The sequence below is a fragment of the Drosophila busckii genome, chromosome X, assembly GCF_011750605.1.
Source record: "Drosophila busckii strain San Diego stock center, stock number 13000-0081.31 chromosome X, ASM1175060v1, whole genome shotgun sequence".
In the NCBI taxonomy this organism is placed as follows: Eukaryota; Metazoa; Arthropoda; class Insecta; order Diptera; family Drosophilidae; genus Drosophila; species Drosophila busckii.
The window spans coordinates 15,954,175-15,979,568 of NC_046608.1; the positions used below are offsets into that span (position 1 = coordinate 15,954,175).

The 25,394-nt window shown below is 34.1% G+C and overlaps 2 protein-coding genes and 1 long non-coding RNA gene across 5 annotated transcripts in view; 2 read left to right on the forward strand and 1 right to left on the reverse strand.

Annotated features, from left to right (window-relative positions):
• Positions 1-995, forward strand: part of LOC108607124 — a 30,350-nt gene extending 29,355 nt beyond the window's left edge. Inside the window, exon 3 of the long non-coding RNA XR_001915482.1 lies at positions 690-995. This is a non-coding gene — a long non-coding RNA (uncharacterized LOC108607124). The remainder of the gene's footprint in view (positions 1-689) is intronic.
• Positions 996-1,767: 772 nt separating this feature from the next.
• LOC108606187 (potassium voltage-gated channel protein Shaker) overlaps positions 1,768-25,394 on the forward strand; it is a 110,204-nt gene continuing 86,577 nt past the window's right edge. For all 3 annotated transcript variants that reach the window (XM_017996043.1, XM_017996044.1, XM_017996048.1), the window contains exon 1: positions 1,768-1,961. In XM_017996043.1, coding sequence (XP_017851532.1) covers positions 1,816-1,961 — 146 coding nt within the window. In that variant the 5' untranslated portion in view covers positions 1,768-1,815. The remainder of the gene's footprint in view (positions 1,962-25,394) is intronic.
• On the reverse strand, positions 11,827-17,786 carry LOC108606186. Its single transcript, XM_017996035.1, has 14 exons — positions 17,712-17,786; positions 15,670-16,399; positions 14,650-15,234; positions 13,980-14,261; positions 13,788-13,916; positions 13,435-13,609; positions 13,265-13,380; positions 13,105-13,213; positions 12,960-13,051; positions 12,680-12,900; positions 12,526-12,622; positions 12,327-12,469; positions 12,036-12,272; positions 11,827-11,971 (listed from the first exon to the last, which is right to left on the reverse strand). The coding sequence occupies exons 2-14, from the start codon at positions 16,358-16,360 to the stop codon at positions 11,888-11,890; spliced, it is 2,961 nt and encodes a 986-aa protein (XP_017851524.1). The 5' UTR covers positions 16,361-16,399; positions 17,712-17,786; the 3' UTR covers positions 11,827-11,887.

Genomic DNA, 25,394 nt, shown 5'->3' on the forward strand with positions numbered 1-25,394 from the left:
CCTTGTTCGCATCTCTCTCTCTCTCTCTCTCTCTCTATCTCTGCTGATGAAAGTGTCAGATGCGCTTGACAGCTGCTCATCCAATTGTAAATTTTGATAAAAGCGCAAAAACAAAATTTATTTCGGTTTTCTCTATATATTTTGCTGCTTCTTTCTTTTTTGCAACACGCACACACACACTCCCAACTTTGAATAATCCTTAAGCTGACCTTTAACAGCAAAAGGCTTGAGGCTCTTTTTGCTACAAATTATTTTAAAGCTGCAAGTTTAAGCCAAGTTTGCAATTTTAAAATAAATCAATTTTGTATTTGTTCTAAAAATTTTTAAAATTTTAATTTTTTTTAATTTTAAAATTAAATGTATTTATTCAATGTTGTCTATAAAACGAATGAAGCTAAACATATATTCTTTATTTAATTATAAAGCTACAAAATAATTACAAGCGAAAGTATTTAGAGCTAATAAATTTATATAATATATATAACAAATATTGAACATTAATTAAGTTCTATAATATGCTTAATTAATGTTCAATATGTTAAATCTTTTATATTTTAAGTATTACCTTATATTTAATATTTAATATGCTTACATTTTTTGTAAGCTCTAATTATCTGCTGGCTTTAATTGTTTAATAATTTTAATGTATATAAATTTAATAAAACATTCTCTGTCTCTTTTTTTTGCAGCTGCTGCAAATGCGGGATATCAGATTCATATCGCCAAACACCTAAAGGAAATTAATAAATTACATAAATATAATTTGGCAATTGAGCAATTTACAGTGAGCGAGAAAAATATGCGCAAAATTATCAAAGTTGCGGCTAACAAACGTTTAAATTTAATACATTTTTTATAAAGCTTAACAATTCTATAAAACAATTAGGCAATAACAGAGCAAAGGCCAGACAACAACATTTAGCTAGAAATTAAACAAAAAACTAAATATTAAATTAACTTGAATTCAACAATTTAATGAGCAACAAAATATACAGCAAGGCAATAAATAAAATAAATACATTAACATTAAAATTTAAATAGTTAATGAATTACGCGTAACTACAAATTAGTTTAAAAATTTCATAATTAGATAAACAAGTAACAGCAACAAAAAATTAACAACAACTACACAATAATTAGTATTAAATCGTTAACAAAAAACAACAAGAAATTATTTAAAAGAACAAAATTTACGCCATTGTGATTCTTAATTTTAGACAATTATGCAAAGAAAACTTAATAAGGCTTAACAACAATTAAACATAAATTATTAATTAACCTTAGCGCATATAAAACCAAAATTTAAGCTTTAATAAACAAGATAATACAGCAACAACAACTATAAGCAAACTGCAACAACAAATCGAGCCAAAACAATTACGACCAAAAAACATAATAATATTATTAATAATAATAAAAGCAAACTAAGCTATAAAAGTAAAGCAAGTAAACTAATTTCCCCAAAGCCAAAGCGCAGTAAGCAACGCAAGCCGCCCAAAAACAAAAACAAAAACAAAAAACAAAAGAAAAACGTAAACAAATTGTTTAATTAATTTAATGCAACAACAAAATTAATACTTAGTTCTCACACCAAAAGTCCATCCAAATTGCCAGCGCCACGAAGTATGCAACAACAAAAAGCAATAACAAATCCTACGCCAGGTTTCTAAACAAAACAAAAAAAAATCGTTCGCCCGCGCGCGCGTTTCTGTGTCTCAGTGTTAATTATATTCATTTGTTTAAAACTATTATTTTTTATTTATTAGTTATTTTTTGAAATTTTTTGTTTGTGTGTGTTATTGCCACGCCGTCAAGATGACCATGTGGCAGAGTGGCGGCATGGGAGGCCATGGCTCCCAAAACAATCCATGGATGAAACTAATGGGCATTGTTCATAAGGAGCGTCGACACACGGAGAATGTGCAAAGCCAAAGCGGCTCCAACGAACGGAATCTGAATCAGTAAGTGCCTATTCCATTATACATAAATATTTATGCCGAATTCCATTTTGCCCATATGCATTGAGCTTTTCCCGTTAGCTGAAATTTTAATTATATTTCCATTAGAAGAGCAGCAGCTGTGTAAAAATTCCCAGGCAGCAATCATAATGATTGTGTATATTTTTATTTTTTGCTAAAAGCAAGTTAAACATTTAATTATTATATTTAAAACTTAGTTCTATTAATATTTGTGGCCATTACTTAAAATTTACTCATGTAAAAAATAAAAATAATAAGTGCTGTGAATTAAAATACGCAGAACACATTTATTTATTTACTATACCATATACTATACTAAATATATTTTTATATACATTTCAAGCCAAACAATTAACTTTAAATGTTGTTAGCATTTAGGCTTTAACTATTAACAAATTGAGCTTTGCTCTGCTGTCTATAAAATTAAAATTTCATTACTTGCAGCTTATTGCTGCAAGGTTAAGAGCAAGTGGCACTTGTGCCTCTGCAACAACAGAAAATTAATATAGTTGCCTAGCATATTAAAAAATTGTTCAGCGAGAGCAAAATTCATTGAGAAATATTTTGCAATAGAGAGAGCGTAAAGTTGATTGCGAAATCTAGCGCTACATTATTTGCATGCCGTACAGCAGTAAAGTAGAATAGACTATAAAATGCGTACAATAGCTAGAAAAGATTTTTATGCGCGCTGCCACACCCACAGCGAAGGCGGCAGGCAAAGCTTAAGCAACATATGTAAAAGCAGCTGGCGCTGCTAAATAGGCAACATTTTTTTCTTTTTGCTGGCACGCGTCTACAAATGAAAGCAAAGTTTTTGCCATGTCGATGATGAGTGTGTGTGTGTGTGTGTGTGTGTGTGCCGCTCGTAAAACTTGCGTCAATTGCGCAATTAAATGCAGCAACCACATACAGTCCACCCCACCCCACCCACTGCGCTACGCTTTTAGCCTTTGGCTCTGACTCTTTGGCTAACATATTGAATTGTAACTGCACACACACACACACACACGCACACAGACACACAATCGCATTACTCGTGCTGTCCTCTGCACCTGGCCATAGCACAATGGAAAAAAGAAATTCCCTTGTAGCATCCACATTGTGTGCCACAATGCGCGTCGTTTACCAAATTGGCTATAAATGCGCTGAAGCATAAATGGATTTACACACATACACGCACACACACAGACACACGCACACATTGCAATTCAACTTTCATGTTGCATGCAACAACCACGCCCACGCCCATACAGTGGGCGCCACATTACTCAGCACTCGCTTACTGCACTCAATATTTAAACACACATACAATCACACACACACATACATTTACACATATGCTATTAAAAATTGCAGCATTGTTGTTTTATTTTGCTTTATTTGATTTTTCCAATGTTGCAACCACAAGTTGCAGCTGATTTTTGTTAAAAGTTTTTTAAAAGCAAAGTTTTTATTTTATAATTTGCCTTGCTTAACTTTTTCACACACTAATTGCTAAAATGTTTCGCCTTTCGCATATATTTTGTACGTTTTTTTTAAGCAGCTTACATATAAATTCTGCACATAACTATTTAATATATATATGTTCATTTAATGAAAAGCACTCAGCGCTGTAGCAAATGCAATTTGCAAACATTTTAAAATTCCATTGAAATTGCCATTGCATTAAAATTATAATAAAAACTTTTTAGCCCAACTTTTAGTTACAAAATTTGTTGCCTAATTGTTTAACAATATTACATTAAAGTGAACAATAGTTTTATCTTTTTACACAGGTACTTTTTGTTTGATTTAGTCAAACAAAATTGCAATTTGCTTTTGCCACAAGCTGCGGCAGCTTGAGCTGCTCAATTTACATTACAACAAATATTTTACAATATTTAAACACATAAATAACAAAACACACACACACACAGACAAACAGACCAAACACCTACTGTAATTATAAATAAATGTTATCTATTTTGATTTATGTGCGGCTTGTGCTCAGGCATAAGTACATATCTTTTAATTTTCAATTGCACTTGCAAATATAATTGACATTAATTTGTTTACAATATGCAACGCGTGTGTGTGTGCCAAGTATGCATGTAAATGTATTTTGTGGCAAGTTATTGTTAATTAAAATATGTGATAAATTGTTATAGAGCTGCAACGTTTTAAAGCAATAAAAGTTGTGGCTACAATTAAAGCAGCAAAATGCCAAAAATTTAGCAGAATTAAAAATAAATAGTTACATAATAAATAAAAAATTGGCAAAAATATATAAATTAAAAAATTTCTATACATATTTATTTATTATAAATAAAATAAACATTGAGCAGCAAAATGCCAAAAATAGAGCAGAAATAAATAAATAATTAGACAAATAAAAAAATAAAATTTGAAAAAATGTGTACAATAACTAAAAAAAATTCTACACATATTTATTTACTATAAATAAAAATAAAATTTGTGTTTAAAGGTTAAAGCAGTAAAATGCCAGAAATTGCAAAGAAATAAATGAATTAATTAGATAAAAAAATTAAAGAAAAAAAATTGACAATTATTTATTTTGTATTTATCGAATTTGGACATTTGATTTCTGTACATATTTATTTAATTTTTTTTTTCATTTAGTTTTTAGCTTGCAAATGTCTGATCAATAATTTTTAATAAATGAGCTAATTTGGCTTAGCAATGATTTTAATTTTTATTATTATTAAAATTGTATCTTAGATATTTTTAGCTTTGTTAGCACAAAAATGTTAACACATTGCTGGCATATTTTTATTATTTTTAAAAATAATTTTATGGAATTTGTAATATAAATTTTTTGGCTCTGAGCTGTGGAGCGCTGGAGCCAAAAATTGCAGACAAGATTTATGTGCTGTGGCTTGCAACAACAACAAAAACAAAAACAAAAAGAAAAGGCAAAGCAGCAGCCCAAGCATAAGCATAATATCAATGTATACCCAGTTGGGCGGGCGCTAAAGGTCAGTGCTGAAAGTGGGTGGGGCTGAGCTGAAGACAGAATATGCTGCTGGGGACTCAAACTAGAGTCTTGAGACTAGAGCTCTGAGCTTTGCGCCTTGGCGAGCACTTAAAACATATATATTATATATATAGTAGCGTTGCCAGATGCCAATTGTTGAGCAGCAACGCTGGAGGGGGTGGGGGGCGCAACTTTTTGCTCTGCATACTTAAAATACAAGCAACAGTTGAAACTATTTTGAAATTTGCATAAATTTTGTAACATTCCAAGCGAAATGTATGTTGCTTAACTCTGAATTTATAGAATTGTGCACGAAACTGTTTTCATTTGCCACGCCCCCTCCAGCACCACCATTACGCCCTTTCGCTCAGAGCTTTGCTTTGTGCCTTGTTTTTATTTTTTTTATTGTGTCGATAGCTTCAAAGGCATGTGAGGGGGTCAGCATGTGCATATGAATATTTTAAAAGCCTCTCACATGGCATATACACGCCTAGTTACATGTATATCTTTATATATATATATATGTTTGTGTGCGTGTGTGTGTTATTTATGCAAAGGGTTGCAAGTGGCAGTCGCTGTGGGCGGCAATAGCAGATAGCAGCAAAAGCAGCAGCAGCAGCAGCAATAGAAGTTGACATGCTCGTAATATTTAACGCCAAAGCTGCGAAACACACACACACACACCAGTACACAGACATCAGCTGCTTGTGCACACAGTTAGCTCAACTATTTTCTATTGAAATTGAAATGTTGACAGGCATTTGCTTTTCTTTAAGCTTATGAGTAAGGCACTTTAAAAAGAAATAAACAAGCTTCATAAATTGCAAAAGTTAAATACACATGCAACTATTAAAAGTTTACTTATATTTATTGCAAGCTGTTGTACTTTAATTACATTTATTAAACAATTTGATTTTGTGTGCTTTAGTTGAAATTACAAATAATTGCAAAGTTGTAATGAAGATGAAGTTTATTTATTTATATATTATGTATGTATATTATTAATAAAATTATTAGCTTCAGTTGGCATTAATGATTACAAATAATTGAATATTGAGTTGTAGTTTATTTAGTTATATCTATCTGGTATATACTGCAATTTGAATGGATTCTTATGATTAGCTTTCGTTATATTTATACGAGTCAGCGAGGCCTTCAGCCTCAGTTGCTCTGGCTACTTTAGCGTACTATAGTATTAATTATAAGTTACAATAAAAAATATTAAAAAATATATATTCGAGTATATTTTTTGTTTGTTTTTGTTTAGCTTTTAATACAAGTCTTGTAACATAAATGCAGCTTTGATTCAAAAATTATTATTTATTTATTTTTTTTTGTCAACAAAATACTTAACGAAATCAAAGTTGAGCTTATTTTTGTGCATAGTATTTATTTAATGTTTATGTTATGCAAAATGATAGGCTTAACTTTATGTTCTTTATTTATTTTATAGCCAATTTATATTAAAATTTTCACAATTTATTTTGCAATTATTATTATCATTAGTTATGCTAATTCTATGCACTTTAGTATTTGTTTTATAGTTTTTGCATCCAACATCAATCAGCTCAAGTTGCTGCGCATTGTGACATGCAATTAATTAAAAAAGCATAAAAACTAATTGCAAACATAAAGCTGAGAGTCTTAAAATTAGCAATGCTCGCTCAAAGGCCAAGTCAAAGAGGAGCGACTGGCTTAGCTTATTTCTTATTTCCATGCCAATTGCATTGCGCTGGCAATGAATGGGATAAGCTTGAGTTATGCAGAATGGCAAAAAGGAAAAGCTTTTGGTTGGGGGACTGACCTAAATTTGCGTCGCGCTTATCTGGGCGCTAACCAAAGGTAGTGCCAGTGGGTGGTGACAGCATTACAGTTGTCTAATTGCTGGTCATTTGTTAGGCAAGTACTTTGGGCCAAGTTATCAGCGCGACACGCTCTCGCTCGCTGCTCGCTGCTCGCGCTCGTATTAACTGCTAAGAGACCATTTGTTAGAGCGCTGCCAAATCATTTTTCATTTGCTAGTTGAAAGCCAGACAGAGAAAGCAAGAGAGTATGAGAGAGAGAGAGAGAGAGAGAGAGCACAGGCGGCTCTATTGAGCTTCGCTGAGGTGAAATTAATGAGCGCATAAGCGAGCTTAGACTTTACGCTAAAGTGCACTAAAGCGCGCAAACTGGACAACAACTAAGAAGAAGAAGCAGAGAGAAAAAATAAATATAAATGCAAAAGTTAATAACAAGCTGTGCGTACTGAACTTCGTATAAAGCAAATTGATAAGTTAGCTGATGCTAATAATGCCAAATGATATGTCCAATTATTGATTGAAATAGTTTAAAGAAATTATTGCTTACAAAAAATATTATAATCATACAAAAAATAAGCCTATTATATAATAAAAATATAAATACATAAATTATTTATTTATTTACAGTCGACGATAAAAGAAAATGATTTCAAAAAGTATTTCAAGTTAAATTTAAAAGTATTTAAAAATTAGGTTTTTGTTTTTATAATCTATAAAATACTTATTTAGCTATAAATTAAATAAATAGATAAAATATTTAACTGCTGTTGAATAAGTTTTAATTTTAAACTCAAACAAACTATTACCAGCTGCTTAAAAATATCAAATAAAACAAATTTGGCTGTGTTTAAATATGTAATACACTTGGCATTGTCTTAAAATAATTAAATAATTAAAAAAATAATTAAAACGTTAATATCAATTAAATATTTACTAGTAGTTGCAGTTGCTTATTAATTATTAACATAATTTTAAGTTAAAAATATCAAATTTTAAGCTAAACATATCAAATAAAACAAATTTGGCTGTGTTTAACTCTGTAACACACTTGACATAGCATCAAAAAAATTTAAAAAATAATTAAGACGCTAATATCAGTCAAATATTTACTTTCTAGTTGCTAAACAAAATATTAGCAGCTGCTTGAAAATATCAAATAAAACAAATTTGGATTCAGCCAACTGCCTAACGCCATCTAGCGCTAAAAATACATAATTAACACGTTAATATTATAATATATACATTAATATTAAATTTCAAAGTATATAGAAATTCAAATATTTCAATACAAAATCTAACGTGATGGCAAATTTGTGTGTAAATATTTAAACAATTAAAACAAAATCAATCATCAACGTTATTTTTCGCTATTTTTATAGCCAAGTACGTCACGTGAAATAAAAATGCGAAATTCCTTTGCAATTTACTTCACACAGTCAAATATTTTACTCAGTGTTTTTTTTTTTTATAGCCATGCCATTTATAGAAAATATATCAACATGTGCATGCAGCAAAGTGTTAATGGGCCAAAAGCGAGACAAAAAGCAGCCATAACAAGAATCTATGGCATGCACTCAATTAACGCGTTTAAAGCAAAAAGTAAGACAAACTTGAGGCTTTTGTACAACATTTTGAATGCACAAATTCTCGCTCTCGCTCTCTGAGTTTATTTTTGAGGCAGAACAATTGTTGTCTGTTGCTGTCATTGTGCGCCTGCAGCTTTTGTTTGTGCCACAAGAGGCAACACAACAGTCAACAGCAGCAGCAACAGCGGCAGGCTGCTTGCCTTAGCTATTGTCCCTGCCACAATGCAACGCTTGCTCTCTCTCACTTTCACACACTTTCCCCAACACAAAAGCAGCAGCAGCAGCTCAAAATTCTTCAGCAAACCAAATGCCTTTCATTGCATTGTACAATCGAAAATATGAGCCAGCGTTGACTAAAAGCTGATTGCGCAAATCAGCAGACAAACAAAGGACTGCAGCTGTGTTTTTCCTCTTAATGCAATCAAGCCAGCTATCAATCAATCAATCAAAGGCTTCCCAATTGGCCCAAGCCTATAAAAAAAAGAGCCAACTGCTTTTCATTCGTCAAATGCTTTAGTTTGGGCAGTTTGGCATGGATTTGAACTGAACTGCATTTAATACAAAATATATGTTTGAATTTTAGGCAATTTTCTTAACATATTCTACTATGAAGACAAGCACAGAGTTCGTATTTTTTTAAATTGCGTATTTTAATTATATTTGACAATTCAATTTATTTCAATTTCTATCATTTATATTAGCAATGAAATTTTTTCTGTGCTTTTATATTTTTTTTGCTTACTTTTTTTTTGAAATATATTATTATTATTATTTTAATATAATATTAAATAATTTGACATTTAAATTTTTTTTTAAATATTTTTTATATTTGGAATTTGCTACATAAATTGACAATTAAACTTATTTCAATTTCTATTTCTAAGCTTTAATCATTTTTTATTCATTCACTTTATTCTTTTCAATTTGTATTATTATTATTTATTTTTTTTAAAATACATTTAAAATGACAATAAAAATGACTTCAATTTGTATAATTCAAATCTTAAACATTTTTCTTCTAATTAATCAATTTCTATAAAAATTGCATTTAAAATTAAATTCTGCGCTTTTCCACATTTTCATTCTTATTTTTTTTTTTTATTATTTCTTGTTGTCGCTTTTTTAACTAATTTAAATTGTCTTCAATCAAGTCCTAGAAATTATTTTGATAATTATTTTTTTTTATATTTTTGTGTTAACTCTTACTTTTATATTTCTTCGTTGCTGTTTAAATATTTAATGAACTCTGACTTTCATTTAAAAATATCTTGCTATTCTTATTAAAATCTTAACTTATCTCTAGCAGCATTTTAACTTGAAACATTGTCCCAAATCTAATTTCTTTAGTTCATTAAAAAAGAAGAAAATTGTAGCGCTTAATGCGATTGCTTTTATCCTTCACTGCTTTCAACTCAAAGGTTGCACTCACATTTGTTTGTGGAAAGGGTCCTGCTGCTTTTAATAAAGCAAACTGTTGCTAAAAGCTGCTGCTTGCCAATGGCTGTCAAAAGGATTCTTTGGAGGAATTGCAAGGGCAAAAGTGTTGTCAGGTTAACTGAAGCCAAAGTGAAAGCGAAAACTAAAAGCAGCTGCCAAAATGCGCTTAGTGCTAAACAGCTGTGCAAACTGCTACAGTATATAATGTATATATATGTCTACTAAATATAAAAGTTTACACGCTTGGCAATTTGACAAGAGCGCGAAAAAGCGCTGCGCTCAGCTGCAAAATACACTTTGTCAAGCAATAAAAAGAAATTTATGCCAACAGCTAATTTCATGTTTTTGTTAGAGCAAAAAATTGAGCTTAGCTCAAAATTTGTCTGTCAGCAGCGCAGCTAAAATGAAAAATGATGTTGCAACAAGCGAAGCAGCATGAGGCGCAGCAGACTGTGGGCAATTTGCCAAAATAGTGAATAAAACGGAAATTTTAAAAGCACATAAATCAAAAGGCAGCAACATTAGCCAAGACTGAAAAAAAAAAAGACAAACAAACGGTCAGACTAACATTTAATGGCAATTTAATTGAGCTACAGTTTAACAGCAACTGGCCAGGACGTCTAATTAGCAGTTGATAGCAAAACAAAAAAAACTAAAGCACTGAGGGGTTTGCGCTGATTAACAAACTAATAGTAACTATTCCCACTGAAACAATTTCGAAATTTTCGCAGGCAATTAGAAAAGCAAACATGAGCCACTGACTTATGTGTGTGTGTGTGTGTGTGTCCAACATGCAACACAATTGCTGCGGAGGCTGAAAAGTAGAAACTAGCACGCATGTTGCATGCAACTAAAAATGGCTGCCACACATACTCGCCGGACTGCGCGACTGGGTGAGAAATCGAGCGGGCGGACGGACTCGTAAGTGGGTTAGCTCTGGTTTTGTAACTGTTGTTAGCAGCCCACGGCGGCTGTCAGACAACGAAATGCTTTTGACGTTAAGCTCCGGCGTAATGTTGAGTCCCCGTCCGTCCATATACGTCAGTCAGTCAATTCGCTGAGCATTTTGACAGCAGCAGCAGCAGCAGCGACCTGGCAAACAAATTCGACATTTGCAAATCAAATGCAAAAGTTACGCGCGGCTTGGCCTTTCTTGCCACACACACACACACAGTCTAGTGGCAAGCATAATTGATTAAGTCTAGTGCTTGGGCATTATGTCCACATTATCGCACTTAATTGCCGTCAAAGCGAACTTGGGCGCATGTTAATGTCGAGTCGGTTGGCCAGCAAATAAAATGGCTTCAAAGCTGCTGCTGCTGCTGCTGCCATTTAAACTGTTTGCAAATTTGATTACAGTGCTTGGCTCAGCGCTTAGTTGAGCTTTTGCTTGCGCTGAGCTCTGACATTTAGATTGACAATTATGCGTATACGTAATATGCGCTAATGTTGCCAGCCAAGTGACTTTTCATTTGCAACAGTCGCCGTTGCGGCAAAGCAAGCAAAAATCAATTACAAATTAAACATATAATTAAATATAATAAATGAAAATAGCAAATAAAAAAATTATAGGCAAGCTACAAATGAAAAAAAAAATTTTAAACGCTTTGTATAATTTGTTATTACAAAAAATAAACATATATGCGCAAGCTTTAAATTAATAAAATTTCATTTGTATTAAGAATTTTGAATTGTTCGTTTCAAAAATTAATTGCACAGCCATTTGTTAATTATTTAACTTCAGTCAAGCTCAAGCTGCAATCAAAAGTAAGCTGCAAAAAGCTCGAAGACTGTCTCTGCACCCCCCGTTGCAGTCGCCGTCGCCGTCGCCGTTGCCGTCAATTGCTAAAGCAAACAGTGGAAAATGTATCAATTAGCATACTCACATTACTCATACGCCATGTTTGCTTAGGTGCATTGACTTTAGCTAGTTTGATATTCTTGTTGAATGTAACATTAATTAAAAAATCACAGCTGCTTTATATATTTGCATATGAGAGAGTGAGAGTTGCGAAAAATAAACACTCGTGCGCCTTTTGTAGGTGGTAAAAAAAAAACTTTTGTGCCTTGAGCATTTATTATTTAGTACGTAGATTACAATTATATGAATTAAGTATTATCGCTGGGCAAACGGTGTTCGTTATAGCGTATGGGATATGTCAGTGCGTTGCCTTTGTCCCAGGAGTAGAGCTCCTGTAAACAAAAGTGAAAGAATTATAAATAAATGAAGCTTAAGCTTTAGATTAAGTATACGCACCACTGTCAGCGGATTATAGCCTACGGTTGTGGTGTAGCTGAATGGATTCGAAAATGGCAAATTGATATTGAGCAGCTTGCCCTTGTAGAGATCAACCATATAACGTATTTGTGTATTCTTATCGGTGACCGAGTCAATTGCATACAAATTGCCACAGACAATGAACATTTCACCAAATTGCTTGTGATCCAATGTAATATTGAAATTGTATTGCATTTTCAAAGTTTCCGCATCGAGCTGTAAAAGATGCAAAATACTAAAATGTGCTTTCATTCAATTTGTTATAATTACCTTAGCCACAAGCGTATTATTGGAGCCAGAAGTGCTGTAGATAACCCAAAGACCAACTTCATCTACATTAAAGTCCATATAGTTATGATCGGTGGTATAGAGACGATTGCCAGCCATAATGCCAGAATAAGGCAGCTGCGTAGCTATAAAAGCAAATACATTTTAAATAAGTTTAAAGCATTACTAAACTGACCCTTACTTATCTTTTTAGACGTCATAAGATCCAGCTTAACAATTAAATCCGAATTCTTTTGCTGATAGTAGAACGAGTTGTTGTAAACGACATGAGCATTGCCCTAAAATGGAAAAAAGTTGTCGGTATGTGCAAATAGTAAATTTTGGGATTAGCTAACCTGAAAGCCTTCCAGTATTTCGTATTTATGTCTGGGCACACTGTTCATGCGATATTGTATGCGCGTGGTAAACTCAAATAGATTATAGCCATCGTTTTCGTTGGTAACAAAGGTTTTCTCGCGATGAATATCCTTGGGCGCAGGATCGCGCATCCAAGAGCCAAATTTTTCATTAACAACTTTATGAAAAACAGGCTTGCCCACAGCATAAAGATAACAAGCTGCAAATAGGCGTTAAGTTAGCGTTATCGATTACTAATCGAGTGTTGCTTGCACTTACTTTTCGCACGCTTGGGCAGACCTGGATAACTGCGATTGCCAGTGGGTTGTATTTCAAAATTGTTAAGTATTGAGTCCTTGCATTGATAAAGACTAGAAATAAAATATGTGAGCGTTAGTTGAGCTGTGTTGGTTGTTATGCTTACCTAGGATCTGGACACTGATCGCAGACAGGACATTCACTCTCTGGTGGACGTTGACCATAAACTTTAACATTGTTGCCCACATAGGGTGTTTCGCTATTGGGATCTTGTGCTGTAATTAAAATTATTAGTAATTTATAAGCTGCTAGTTGCAGCTACTTACGCGCTATTTCAAAGTTAACCATCGTAGCATTCAGCTCATTGCGTGCCACACAATGATAGTAGCCAAAGTCTTCCTTGCGTAAATTTGTTATAGTCATGCGCATAGTTGTCTTGAAGCTAAGAAATTAAAATTGTTAGTTGAGGTTAAATAATAAATTTGTTGCTTTGTACCCATCCAAATAGGTTTCAATGCGATATTTATCGCTTTGATCTAGTATCTTGCCATCGTAGGCACGCTCCCAATAGCGTATTGCCTCCGGAAAAGCTTCCACTTGGCATTCGAGCGTCGCACTGCTAGAATGTTCGGCATAGATCATTTGCCTGTAGACCGAAATCATGGGCGAAACTAAAAGTTAAAGCTATTAGTTAACATTTAACAATTATTAAACAAGTTTCATGTTACATATAAACCATGAGCCTAAATTATTGTTCACCAGCAATTAGCTAAATTCAGTGTAAACAAAATTTAAACAATACACTGCCTTTTGTTTATGCTTACTTAACCCATTAACTATTAAACTTACAATGCACTTCAACCAGAAATGTGGCATTTGCCACAGGTGCAATGCCATTGTTCGCATGACACGTATAGGCGGCCATCTGATGTCGTGTGATGTTTGTAAAGCGTAGAAACTGACCGCTAATGCTGCTCACTATAAAATTGGGAGTATGATTAGCTTAGGGGTTAACTTCTTTGTCTTGCTTCGGCTACGTACTCTCAATGCCATTCACATTGATGGTGCGTCCATCGTCGCGTCGCCATTCGATTTGTGGCTGTGGATTGCCTGTGGCCGAGCAGCTCATGTTTAATGTTTTGCCCTCCTCGACAATGAGTGGGCGACGCCTGGTCGCATTTAGATCTGTGATTGAGGGCGGTATGAGCAGATCATTGGATGAGCTGCCGTTGGGGTATTGCATTTTCCAGGCGTTAATGCCGGGTATGCCGGGTGTGCCGTTGGTGCCGGGCTTGCCAGGGCGGCCGCGTGGACCAGCGATGCCTAAGCGAGTAAAAAATATAATAATCGATAAGTTAGCGTCGATTTTAATTTTTATTAGTCGGACTTAAAATAATACACAAGTTATCGATAACAGCATAGTATTGATGCTCTGAAAACTGCATTGATGTATAATATGCGATAAGTTATCGATAACACACTTATGCAACAATCGGTAAGTTAGCAATAAAGCATTAGTATCGATATTATTAAAAGTGCAGCCACCATGCCTAAGCAATTTTAAAATATAGTAATCGACTTGTTATCGATAACAGAATTAGCATTGCTTGTTGTATCGATAACACATTTAATGCTTTTGCTTAAATGCAAATTGTAAGCAATTTCCCATTTTACGAACCCTTTATCGATTTTATCGATAACTCCCACTCACCTTTGAGGCCACGATCTCCGGGCGGTCCTTGGGCGCCTTTCGGTCCCGTTATGGACAGCCCATCCTTGCCATCTTTGCCATGCAGCCCATCCTTGCCATCGCGTCCCGCCGATCCATGTTTGCCATCGGCTCCCGCACGTCCCGGCACGCCATCGAGCCCCGGCTCACCAGGCACGCCATCGCGTCCGTCCAGGCCCGAGCGTCCAACAGCGCCCGCATCGCCTTTGGCACCGCGTGGTCCCGCCTGCCCAGGCGAACCGACACCATCCACTCCCGGCGCACCCGGCAATCCCACATCGCCTCGATTGCCCTTGGGCCCCGGTATGCCCGGCAGTCCCGGATTGCCCACCGGTCCCTTGTCGCCCGGAATGCCCTGCGGGCCCTGCGGCGATGCTGGGCAATACTCCTGCGTGCCCTTGCAAAAGCCCGTGATGATTTTCTCCGGCACACGGCAATAGGTATTCAAATACACCCAATCATCGCCGCCGGGTGCAGCGCCCTTCATGCCCGTCCGCTTGCGTATTTCGAGGTCTTCCTGGTCCAGCACCTTGCGATGATTCGGATTGAAGAACTCGATTAAGGGATCTGCGGCAAAAGCGGCAATGGCATTTAATCTCGATTTCATTTGATTTTAATTCATATGAATAATATTTTAATAATTTAACAATGATTTATATAGAAATATTTTTAATATATAAATATTTGCTAAGAATTTTAATTCTTATGACAATTCTTTTTTACAAATTTTATGATTGCTCATTCATTGTTATTTATCAAATGTTGTATGAAAAGTATTAATTTTATTTATAAAATTATTTGCTTTAAATATTTTATTTTGACGCTTAGGTATGCATAAGTTTTTGTTATAATTCAATGAATCAATTATTTCAAATATTACTATTTGCTTTGATAATTATTTGTGGCATATTTGTTATTTCTTTTCGTATATATTTCAAAACTATTTAATTTTCAAACATTTTAAATGATTGCTTTGAGCTTAAAGCTGTTGCTGCCACTTACCGTGCACCATGGCGCTGGTGCCTGGAGTTTCGGAGGCAATATCCCGACGGCTGCGTGAGCGCTTGCCACTGGGCACATGCGTCAAGTAATTGTCATGGAACTTGCGCTCATTATGGGGCTGGGGATGGGGCGGGCGGGGGCCTGCGGGCTCGCTGAACGATTGCTCGTTGGCCAGCCACTGTTGCAACATGGCACGCAGCATTGGCTCGGAGTGTCGCAATTCTTGTTTAAACTGCAAATGAAAAGCGGCAGGCGTCGCCAGCTGCTCCGCCTGCTCCATGGCCTGGCTGTGCGTATAGAAGAGCAGAGCGAGTGTGGCCAGCATTAGCGTCAATGCGCCCAAATATATATAGATGAGCGACAGTCGGCTGCTGCTGCTGCTGCTGCTGCTGCCACGCTGCTGATGCTTCAATTGATGTATGCACTTGCATTTGCAGCTGCATGCGTCGCCAGCTGCTGCTGCGTCCTCTGCTTGTTGCACATGCTGGCAGCTATCGCATTTCATTTGTGCAACCAGCTGTGTGCTTGAGTCTGTTCTCTCATCGCCTAAACCAGCGCTTGTTGTATTTGTTGTTGTTGCTTCTGTTGCTGCTGCTGCTGCTGCTGCTGCTGCGGCAATTGTTGCCGCCGCCGCCGCCGCATCGCGTCGCTGCTTTGAGCTGCGCACATTCTGATTTACCGCCAGCCACATGTTAACGCGCCTCAGATCTCTCCGCGTTCAGATGGGGAGCTGCTGGCATTCAAACAAAATTCCATTATATACAAATATATATGCGATGGATGCGCATATTGGCAGCTTTTCTGATTTATGGCGCGCGACTGTTGCCCACATAAATTATACATAAATTAATAAAAATTTAGTTTCCACAGTCTGGCGCTCATTTCAAATAATTTCATTTAATTAAATCAAAGTTACTCGCACGCTATTGATTTAAAATAAATATAAATTTTAATTTAAATTGTAATATATTTTTTTTAAATTTATAGAAAATGTTGTTATAAAGAATTACAAACTAAATTCAAATATATTTGCAAGTTTTTGCTTTCTCTTTTATTTTTTTAAAATCATTTAAAATTTTAGAAAATATTGTTAAAAAGAATACAAATTAAATTCAAATTTATTTATATGCAAGTTCTTTCTCTTTTTTATTTTTATTAAAATCATATGAAATTATAGAAAATATTTATATAAAAAATTATTACAAATTTATGTATTTTTTACTTCATTATTTTCAAGCTTTCGCTTTTATTTTATTTATGGAATTAATAAAAATATTGCAGGCTTAATAAAAAATTTATTTCAAGTTTCTATGCATTTTTTATAGATTTTAATGTTACTATTAAAACTATTGTGCTCATATAGCTTATTATTATGGTTATTTATAAGTATTTGCCTTTTTATGTGTCAAACAAATTGCTGTTAGTTTTAAATTCCGCACTGCATATAAAAAGCTATAATAATAATAATTAATAATTATTGTTAAATATGAATGCTGAGCAGCCAGCGAGTTTAAATTCTTTTTGTTTAATTTCCAACTGATATTTTTAGAATTTTGTATTTCAAGTGTGGGCAGCAGTAGTATGTGGTTCCAAATTATTATAATTTTTTTTTGTTACGATATTTATAGCGTGTTGGTGTGGGGGAGGCGCACCATGCACATTTATTTAGTGTAGGCATTGCTGGTTTAATCAAGACGACAAAGTTCTCCCCCAATAAAGAAGCGAGCCACACGCTCTATCAACTTGACTTGATACACACACACACAGACAAACAAACAAACAAACAAACACACACACACACACACACACATATATATATACTTATACTATATAAACAAAAGTTGTGAAAGCAAAACAAGTCAAGTAAATATGAAAAGTGGGTGGTTTGAGTTGCAAATTGAAAAGTTTTTGTATTTTACACGTATTTTTTTTATATATTTATTATATTACGCTTGTGAATGTTTATGCATAAAAGTGTTGTATGTTGTGTTTAGCAATCGACAACAAATTGATATATTTTTATTTATATTGTATTTTCACACTTGCTGGAACGAGAGCGTCGCGCACTTGAGCGTGAGAGAGTGAGAGAGCGAGATAGGCCCGAACGCTTTGGCGTCTAATTTCCGACTGAGTTTTCTGTTTGCGACAATTTTCCATCGCGACGCCGGCATTTTCTCCACACACACACATACACACGCAAACTCTCATACACTCACACACACACACACACATTTTATTTGTCTAAGAGCAACTCCTCTCAGCATTTGCTCTTTTTAGCTTTTTGCGCTCGCTTAGTTGCAACATTTTCACACTTATTTTTGCATAAATTAAAGCTTTTGTTGCTTAAATATATTTTGTTTGTTATATATTTTAGTTTATTATTTTTTTTAGACAACTTTCAAAGCTTTGGCCGACCAGTTGCTTTTGCTCTTCGGCGCTGACGCATGCGCTCTGCTCAAATTTTCAGCTTTGGTATAGCAAAGAAACGCACAAAGCTAAATAATAGTTAATAATAAGATAGCACGTTTAATTTCCTGCGCTTTTTTATGCATTACGGAAGCTAATAATTTCCTTAAAATGTTTGATTTATAAAAAAAAGTATTTTAAATTGCATTTAAATGCAAACAACACAATTCTTATATCAATATTTAGCATTAAGCAATAGCAAGAAATACAAAAATATATTTTTTGCAATTTAAAAACCAAGTTTATTATAATTAGAGTCATTGTTATATAATTATTTAATATTAATTAAATTTTTTTTGCCAACCCAACAAGATAACTAAAATTTCTCTACAGTTTTATTTATTTTATTTTAAGCGAAGCAGACATTAAAATACATTTTTTATAATATAAATGTATTGTGTATAAACAAAAAATGTCTTACATATAACAATTAATTGTTTGTTATATAAATATTTTACATTCATTTGTACCTTTTGGGTAACTACAAAAGTTTCGTTACAAATATTTTTTAGCGTAGCAATAATTCTTATAAAGTATAAGGACTCAGTCAAAAATATATAATTGTGGCAATAAAAAATTATTAATTAAATAATATATAAATTCGTTGTCTACTTTAAACAACTATAAAAAGAATAAGCTAAGCTGTTTAAGCAATAAAATTGCATTGCAATTTGTTTATATTATTTTGAATTTAAAAACAGTTAATCAGCGTTAGCAAGCAAATTGCAAATATTTTGTGCTTTGTAGCGCTAAAAATTGCGCTTGTTAATTTAAAGAATTGTAGAGAAAATAAACGCGAATTGATTTGCAATTGCTTTGTGTAGCTACAAAATGTTAACAAAGCCATTGTTAAACGAAAGGAATTCGAATTGGTGGCTTGGAAGTGCCAGAGAGTTTGCACTTCATTTGCATGCATTAAATCAATTTGCACAATTGCCAAGAGCCACGAACTGAGGTCAATGAGACGTAACGAGCTCGTTAAACAGGCAGAGCAATCAAAGCTAAATCAAAATAGTTAAAGTCTGAGTGCGGCGAACTAAGTTTAAGTGAAAGTGAAATTCATCATTTTGGCATAAGAAGAAGAAGAAGCAAATGTAGCTTATAAATCCAAAAACTGTCTAAAGCTATTTCATTTTCAGCTATTTTTGTTTGTTGTTGCACATTGCGTATACGTTATATACAGCAATTTTATGGCAAACCTTAAAGCTTAAAGGCAGCTGCAATATATTTGTTGCCTTATTGCTGCAGCTGCCAACGCCGCCGCTTGTTGCAACAACAAGCAGCAAAAGTCGCGCTATATCTTTAGCCGCTACCCTTATCCTTTTGCTCTACCCTCAGCTTCATACTCAGCCTTGCATATGCATAAAGTTTCTTTACGACATCGAGTGCAAAACCAAGTACATTTTTTTTTTTTTTTTTCGTGGCAGGCTCTGCTCAAGTGTGGCAGCCAGATAGCGAGCGCCATAACCCGTAGCTATAGTGAGTGCATGAGTTTCTTTCGCTCTCGTGCGGTATATTAAACTTGTAGACATTGAAAACTTTTGCTGCTGAGAAAAGCAGCAAAAAAATGAAGTAAAACAAATATATTTACATGTGCACTAAAGTTTTGATTGGTATTTTGTAAAGTTATTTTGCTTATTAAATATGCATAAGTATTTAAAGTTTATTAGCTATATTTTATGTCTAAATTATTTAGTAGCTTGCGTTCGATACACTTTAAAATTTTGGCTTAGAAGCGATTGACTCATTTCCGTCTGTATGAGCAAGCAGAACTCAAAGACTGCGCGCGCTAGCAGCAGCAAATAAATTTATATAGCATCTGCTGTTCGCATCTGCTGACTTAAACCGATAAGTACTCAATTTTCAATAGATGCAATAGACGCCTTGAGCGTAAAAATAACTGCGAAATATTTAAACTTGTCTTTAATATTTTTTGAAATTTTATTTTAGTTATTTTTTCTAAAATATGTCTAACCATATACAAATTTAATAATAGCTGCATTATGCTTGGTTGAAATTTATTTAAATGCTGATCAACTTTTATATTTTAAAATGTTTCTTAACATATTTTAAAATTCAATACCATTTGAGCTTGGCTACTGATAAAAAATCGTTAGCAATTTTTGTATCCTTTTAAATTTGCACAAACCAATAGTCGTTTATTTTACTGTAATTTATACAGAGTCCCTTTTGTTGTCTGGACAGATCTTGAAGGTAGCAGCAGCGACGGCATCCTGCAAATTGAGTTATGCCAACCATTTTTTTTTTTTGCTTTTTTGGAGCTGCTCAATTTATGCAGGAAAATGCTGGCGAAAAAAGGAATTATTTTCTGTGTGTAGCGGCATTTAACTGCCTTAATTGTCGCCCCCTAAGTGGGTGGGGCGCACATTGAATAAATGAAATTTCGCATACGGCCCACTATGGCTTTTAAATATTTCCTTTTTGTTCAATATTTTATACAAAATATTTTTGTTTGCTTTGCTTTGCATATTTATGAGAAGAGAAAGAGCAAGCGGCTGTTCAATAACCCAATGCGCACGTTAAAGTCCTTAAAAGGATCAAGACTTTTGGCAGCAGACAATAAAATAAACGAGCGCATATAGGATAAGAAGAAGAAGAAGCAGCAGCAGCAGCAGCAGCCAAAGCTGTGGCACGTAGCGTCAGCCGAACAGCAAAAAAAAAGTAAATTTTTGTTTGCATTTTTTTTTGCACACTTTTATTTGTTTTATTGCTAAAAATACAGACACAAACACACACACACACACACACACACACACATGGAGCTCATGAATGTCTGAACGCAAGTGGTTAGCTGAAGAGCTAGAGCCAAGCCAGGCAGCCAGAGATAAGCGAGGGGCGGAGTGATACCGTTGGAGCTAAGTTTTGCGTTGGGTGGCTATGGGTGGGTGGTTGGGCGGGTGTGTGCCTGGGCATCAATTGCCGCAGAAGCCGAGGCAGAGCACGTGCTCGCTCGGCGCAACAAATGCCGATGCCGATGTCTGCACTGCTGCCGACGCTGCTGCCAACGTCGCTGTCGCTGCTGGCGTCGCTGCGCAGCGCAAAACTTGTTGAAATGTTCGAAAATTGAAAGCACTGGAAGTTCGAAAAAGCTGCCGCATCAGAGCTTTTTGCACATCCTCTGAAACGTTTCGCCTAGGTGGCGCTTTAGTTGCATGACGTCATTAGCTTTTAAGCATTTATTTTGTTTTGCTTCTGATCGCGTGAGCTTATGACGCCCGCAGCTTTTGTTTTTTTGTTTTTTTTTTTCAAGCAGCGCTGCTTACGTCAGCGTCATGTCAATGTCCCTTGAACTCTGCGCACAGGTCACGAGGTCAACTCAACTGTGTGACGCGTTTTAGCTTAAGCTTTTCACCGCAAAAGAAAAACTTTTTACTAATGCACTTCTCACCTTCTTTCTTTTCATTCTCTCTCTTTTGCTTGCAGGTGAGTACCGCACTTTGTATATTTGATTATTAAATTAAAATACCGCAACCAGCTAAGAAGAAGCAAAGGCTATGGAGGGTAACGAGTGTGTAAGTTATGAATGCTTGTGGGTTTGTGTCTAGGCTAATCTGAATGTTGTTCATGCTGAATGGCAAAGAAAGCTGAGGATGCTTCAACTGCATTAATTAAAAAGCTAACCTATTGTTTAAAGCGTTGAACAGTGAATTAATTTCATTTGAGTGTTTATTTGAATTATTTGAAACTAAAAAAGTTAAATAAAATAAGCAGTTACCTGTGAGTTTTGAAAATTTGAAATTATCAATAATTATTATGATTAAATTGCTTGTAAGTGCTCAAGATTATTAAAAATTTATTTGAATTTAAGCTCATAGAATATATTTAGGTTTCTTAATATTTAAACAGCGTTAGTAAGCAAATTTTATTTGTGATTGTAAAAATTTTAGAACATAAAATTAATTATGCTAAAGACATTTTTTAAAATTCAAAAATTCTTTTGAACTTCGAGCTTTATTTTCAATTTCCTTTTTTACGCACACATGTGAATGGCGTATTTAAAAGTGCAGCTAACATTTAATTTATTCGTTTAAGGTTAAATTAATTATGCTAAGGAAATTTCTTAAAATGTGAGCATTCTTTTTAGCTTTGAGCTATATAAATGGCATATTTAGTGCTGCTGCTATATTTCATTTAATCGTTTGATCCTAACTTAAATTTTTTGTAGTCACTTGTAGCCACATTTGAAACTTGCACTGTCATGTGAATGGCAAAAAGCAATAAAATTAGAGGGCAGAGACCTGCTCTCGAGCACCTGGCATTGCATCAATTACTTGCCACAGTCAATCAATCAATTGCACACTCACGTCGTATAAACAAAATAAATAATATATATGCTAAGAGAATCGAAAAACAACAATCTGAATGTGGCAAGCAACTCAAATGCCAAAAGACTCAATTAAATGCGCCAAAAATAAGCAAGAAGACAGCTCTACAAACAATGGCAATGCCAGCGAACTGAAGGCACACATCAGTCAGCAACCGCCCAACCAGCCACCCACCAGCCACCCAGATGCGCTGCAAACGATCCACTCACGCTGTAGCCTCGCCCTCCCACTTGGGGTGGGGGGGCGCAGAAAAAAACACAAAATTCTGTTTGCAAATTTGTTTGTAAGGCTAAATCACTTGACGGGCCAAAAATCAACAACAGCAATCAATCGACAAAAAGTTGAAAATCGATGCTGAAAAATGCATTAAAAATTATTCTTGGCATCTCGCTTTCTCTGCCTCTGTCTCTGTATTTTCTCAGCTAACACATGTATTCTCTAGTTGATTTGCGTTCGCTTTTCAAACAAATAAAGCGCCGCATTTAAAACGATATTGTCGACAATTGACGAAGACAAGGCTATAATGCCTGAGAGTATCTCAATTGCTCATCATCATTCAGTGCTTTACGCAATTCGTCTTTACGCATATTGAAAAAACGCATAAAAAATATTAATAAAACAACGACAAAACAAATAGAAAGTGAAGGTCGGCCATAGGGCTCGCGGACATACCCTGTAACTAATTGCATTGCATAGCTAATGTATTTTTTATTTTTCAAATGCAAAATAGAAATTAACTAAATTAACAAGCATAATCATTTAAAGTTGCAATTATGCTTGAATAAAATTTTTAATGTCGAGAGAAATTATTTTCGACTTTGCTTTATCTTTAGTTCAATATAAAAATTAATTTTTAGTTGAAAACAATTTAAAATGATGATCATAAATATGTATTTTAAATATAAATTAAACTTTGGCTGCCTTATGCATTTAAATAACAAAAAAACATAATATAAAAGTTAATACCTTTTTATATGCAACTTTCTATAAATTTCAAAGTTCATTAAACTTAATGTCACTGCTAAAAATAAACATAAAAAACATGTATTTAAAAATCAAAGGAAATCATTAAAAATTTGTTTGATGCAGCCAGTTTGTTTTTTTTTTTAGTTATTTATTTAAAAAAGATTACATCAAATATTTAAACTTAAATTTAAAAGTATGTAAAATTATGTTTTTGTTTTTAAATTTGATAAACTTATAGATTATATTGCAAGGATTGGGGAAAACTTAAACCCCCAATGAGGTCTTATAAAATATAAATATAGCAATTGTTAGCTAAACTTTTTCTTTATTTAGTTACAAATTTAAAAATTTAATTTACACTGCGCAGAATCAACTTTATTATTCAAGTTTTTAGTTTTATAAAACGCTTGAAAATATATTCAAAGCTATTAGCTGAATCATTCCACACACATTATAATTTTCAGCTAATTTAACAACAATTTTGAGCAGCGATTAAAATTAGAGCATAAGTTGCCGTCTATACGCGTTCGATTTGCTGTTTGTTATTGTTGGTGGGTGATGCTCTTGGCTTTTGATATAATGCTGCTTTTACGGCATTCTTCATCATATGCTGATGGCCCCCACTTGTTGTTAGTATTGTTTTTAATAGTGTAAGTGTGTGTGTGTGTGAGTGTGTGCGTGTGTGTGGACGCTATAAAACGCATTAACAACTAAGTAGTATATGCTGAAAGATTTAGTTGCGATAGACAGCGCTGCCGTTCGCTCTCTAGTGGGTGGGTGGGTGCTCTGTCTTCTCTCTGTCACACCATTCGACGTCATCGTTAACCTCATTATTAATAGCCGACGTAGAACGCAGCCAAGTGTTGGTGGCTGCAATTACAATTTCAATTATTTATCTCATTATTATTAACATTTCATTGTTTTTATTGATATGGACGTTGCTCATGCCCAAAAGTGCACTCAATTGCAATTGCAATTGCAATTGCAATTCTCAAGGTCGGAGCCAACAATTAATTGTGAATAGTTTTGTGCGCTTGAAACTGCGCAGATTAAGTTTATAAACATTACAACTTTACTCGTTAAGCATGCCAGACAATTGTCTCAACACACACACACACACACACACACACACAACTATTTTGTATAATCAATAACAAATTTGTTTCGAAAAATAAAATTATGATAAACAAACTTGAAGAAATTTCAAAAGTAATGCTCGATGCTTGAGCAACCAGAAGTTTTATTGCTTTAAACAATATTTACAAATTAAACAAATGTTCGAACTAAAATAATGTAAAAAAAAATGTTGCTCAAGTGCGATTAAAATTAATTTGATAAATTACAAATACGTAAATTTATTTATTAGCTTGTTTTTAATGCTGCTGCTGAAACACTTAAAAATTAAATTGAATTCAAAAAATTTTTTAAAAATACGTTGCTAAATTTTAAAAGAATTTTTATTTTCAAATTTAATATTAAATGTAGTTAATGCAAAATTGATTGAAAACTAATGAGCACTGAACAATTTTTAATTGCAAAATTTTGAAAGTTTGTGGAGTACATTAATTGATAACATACTTTTAATAATAAAAATAAAATTTATAATAAATAATATAAATTGCCAGAAAAGTGCAAAAATTGAATTTAAGACAATAATAAATTGCAAGAAAAATGCAAAATTTGCAATAAGGATAAGCAAGTAAAATTGCATTTAAATTTATGAATATTTTGCATTTGGTTTTGTTATAATGCAAATCGTCTTGCAACTTTTTGTTTGTCCACTTGCACGCACTTTAAAGCGGTTTGTGCTAGATTTATTTATTTTATTTTTCTGAGCCTTTGTCGCATATGGCGAAATTTGGAGAGCATTGGGGGCATTTGCGCGCGCTCCTAAATGCGCTGGACTGTTTGCTCTTTGGCAGAGCAGCGGGCGCAGCCTCGGGCGAT

Bases quoted from the DNA above. Each gene is read 5' to 3' on its own strand.
- LOC108606186 (XM_017996035.1), bottom strand. From the start codon at position 16,360: ATGTGGCTGGCGGTAAATCAGAATGTGCGCAGCTCAAAGCAGCGACGC. The intron at 15,235-15,669 runs GTAAGTGGCAGC...CTTTTGCCGCAG, and splicing joins CACCAGCGCCATGGTGCACG to ATCCCTTAATCGAGTTCTTC. The intron at 12,470-12,525 runs GTAAGGGTCAGT...TTGCTTTTATAG, and splicing joins TATGACGTCTAAAAAGATAA to CTACGCAGCTGCCTTATTCT.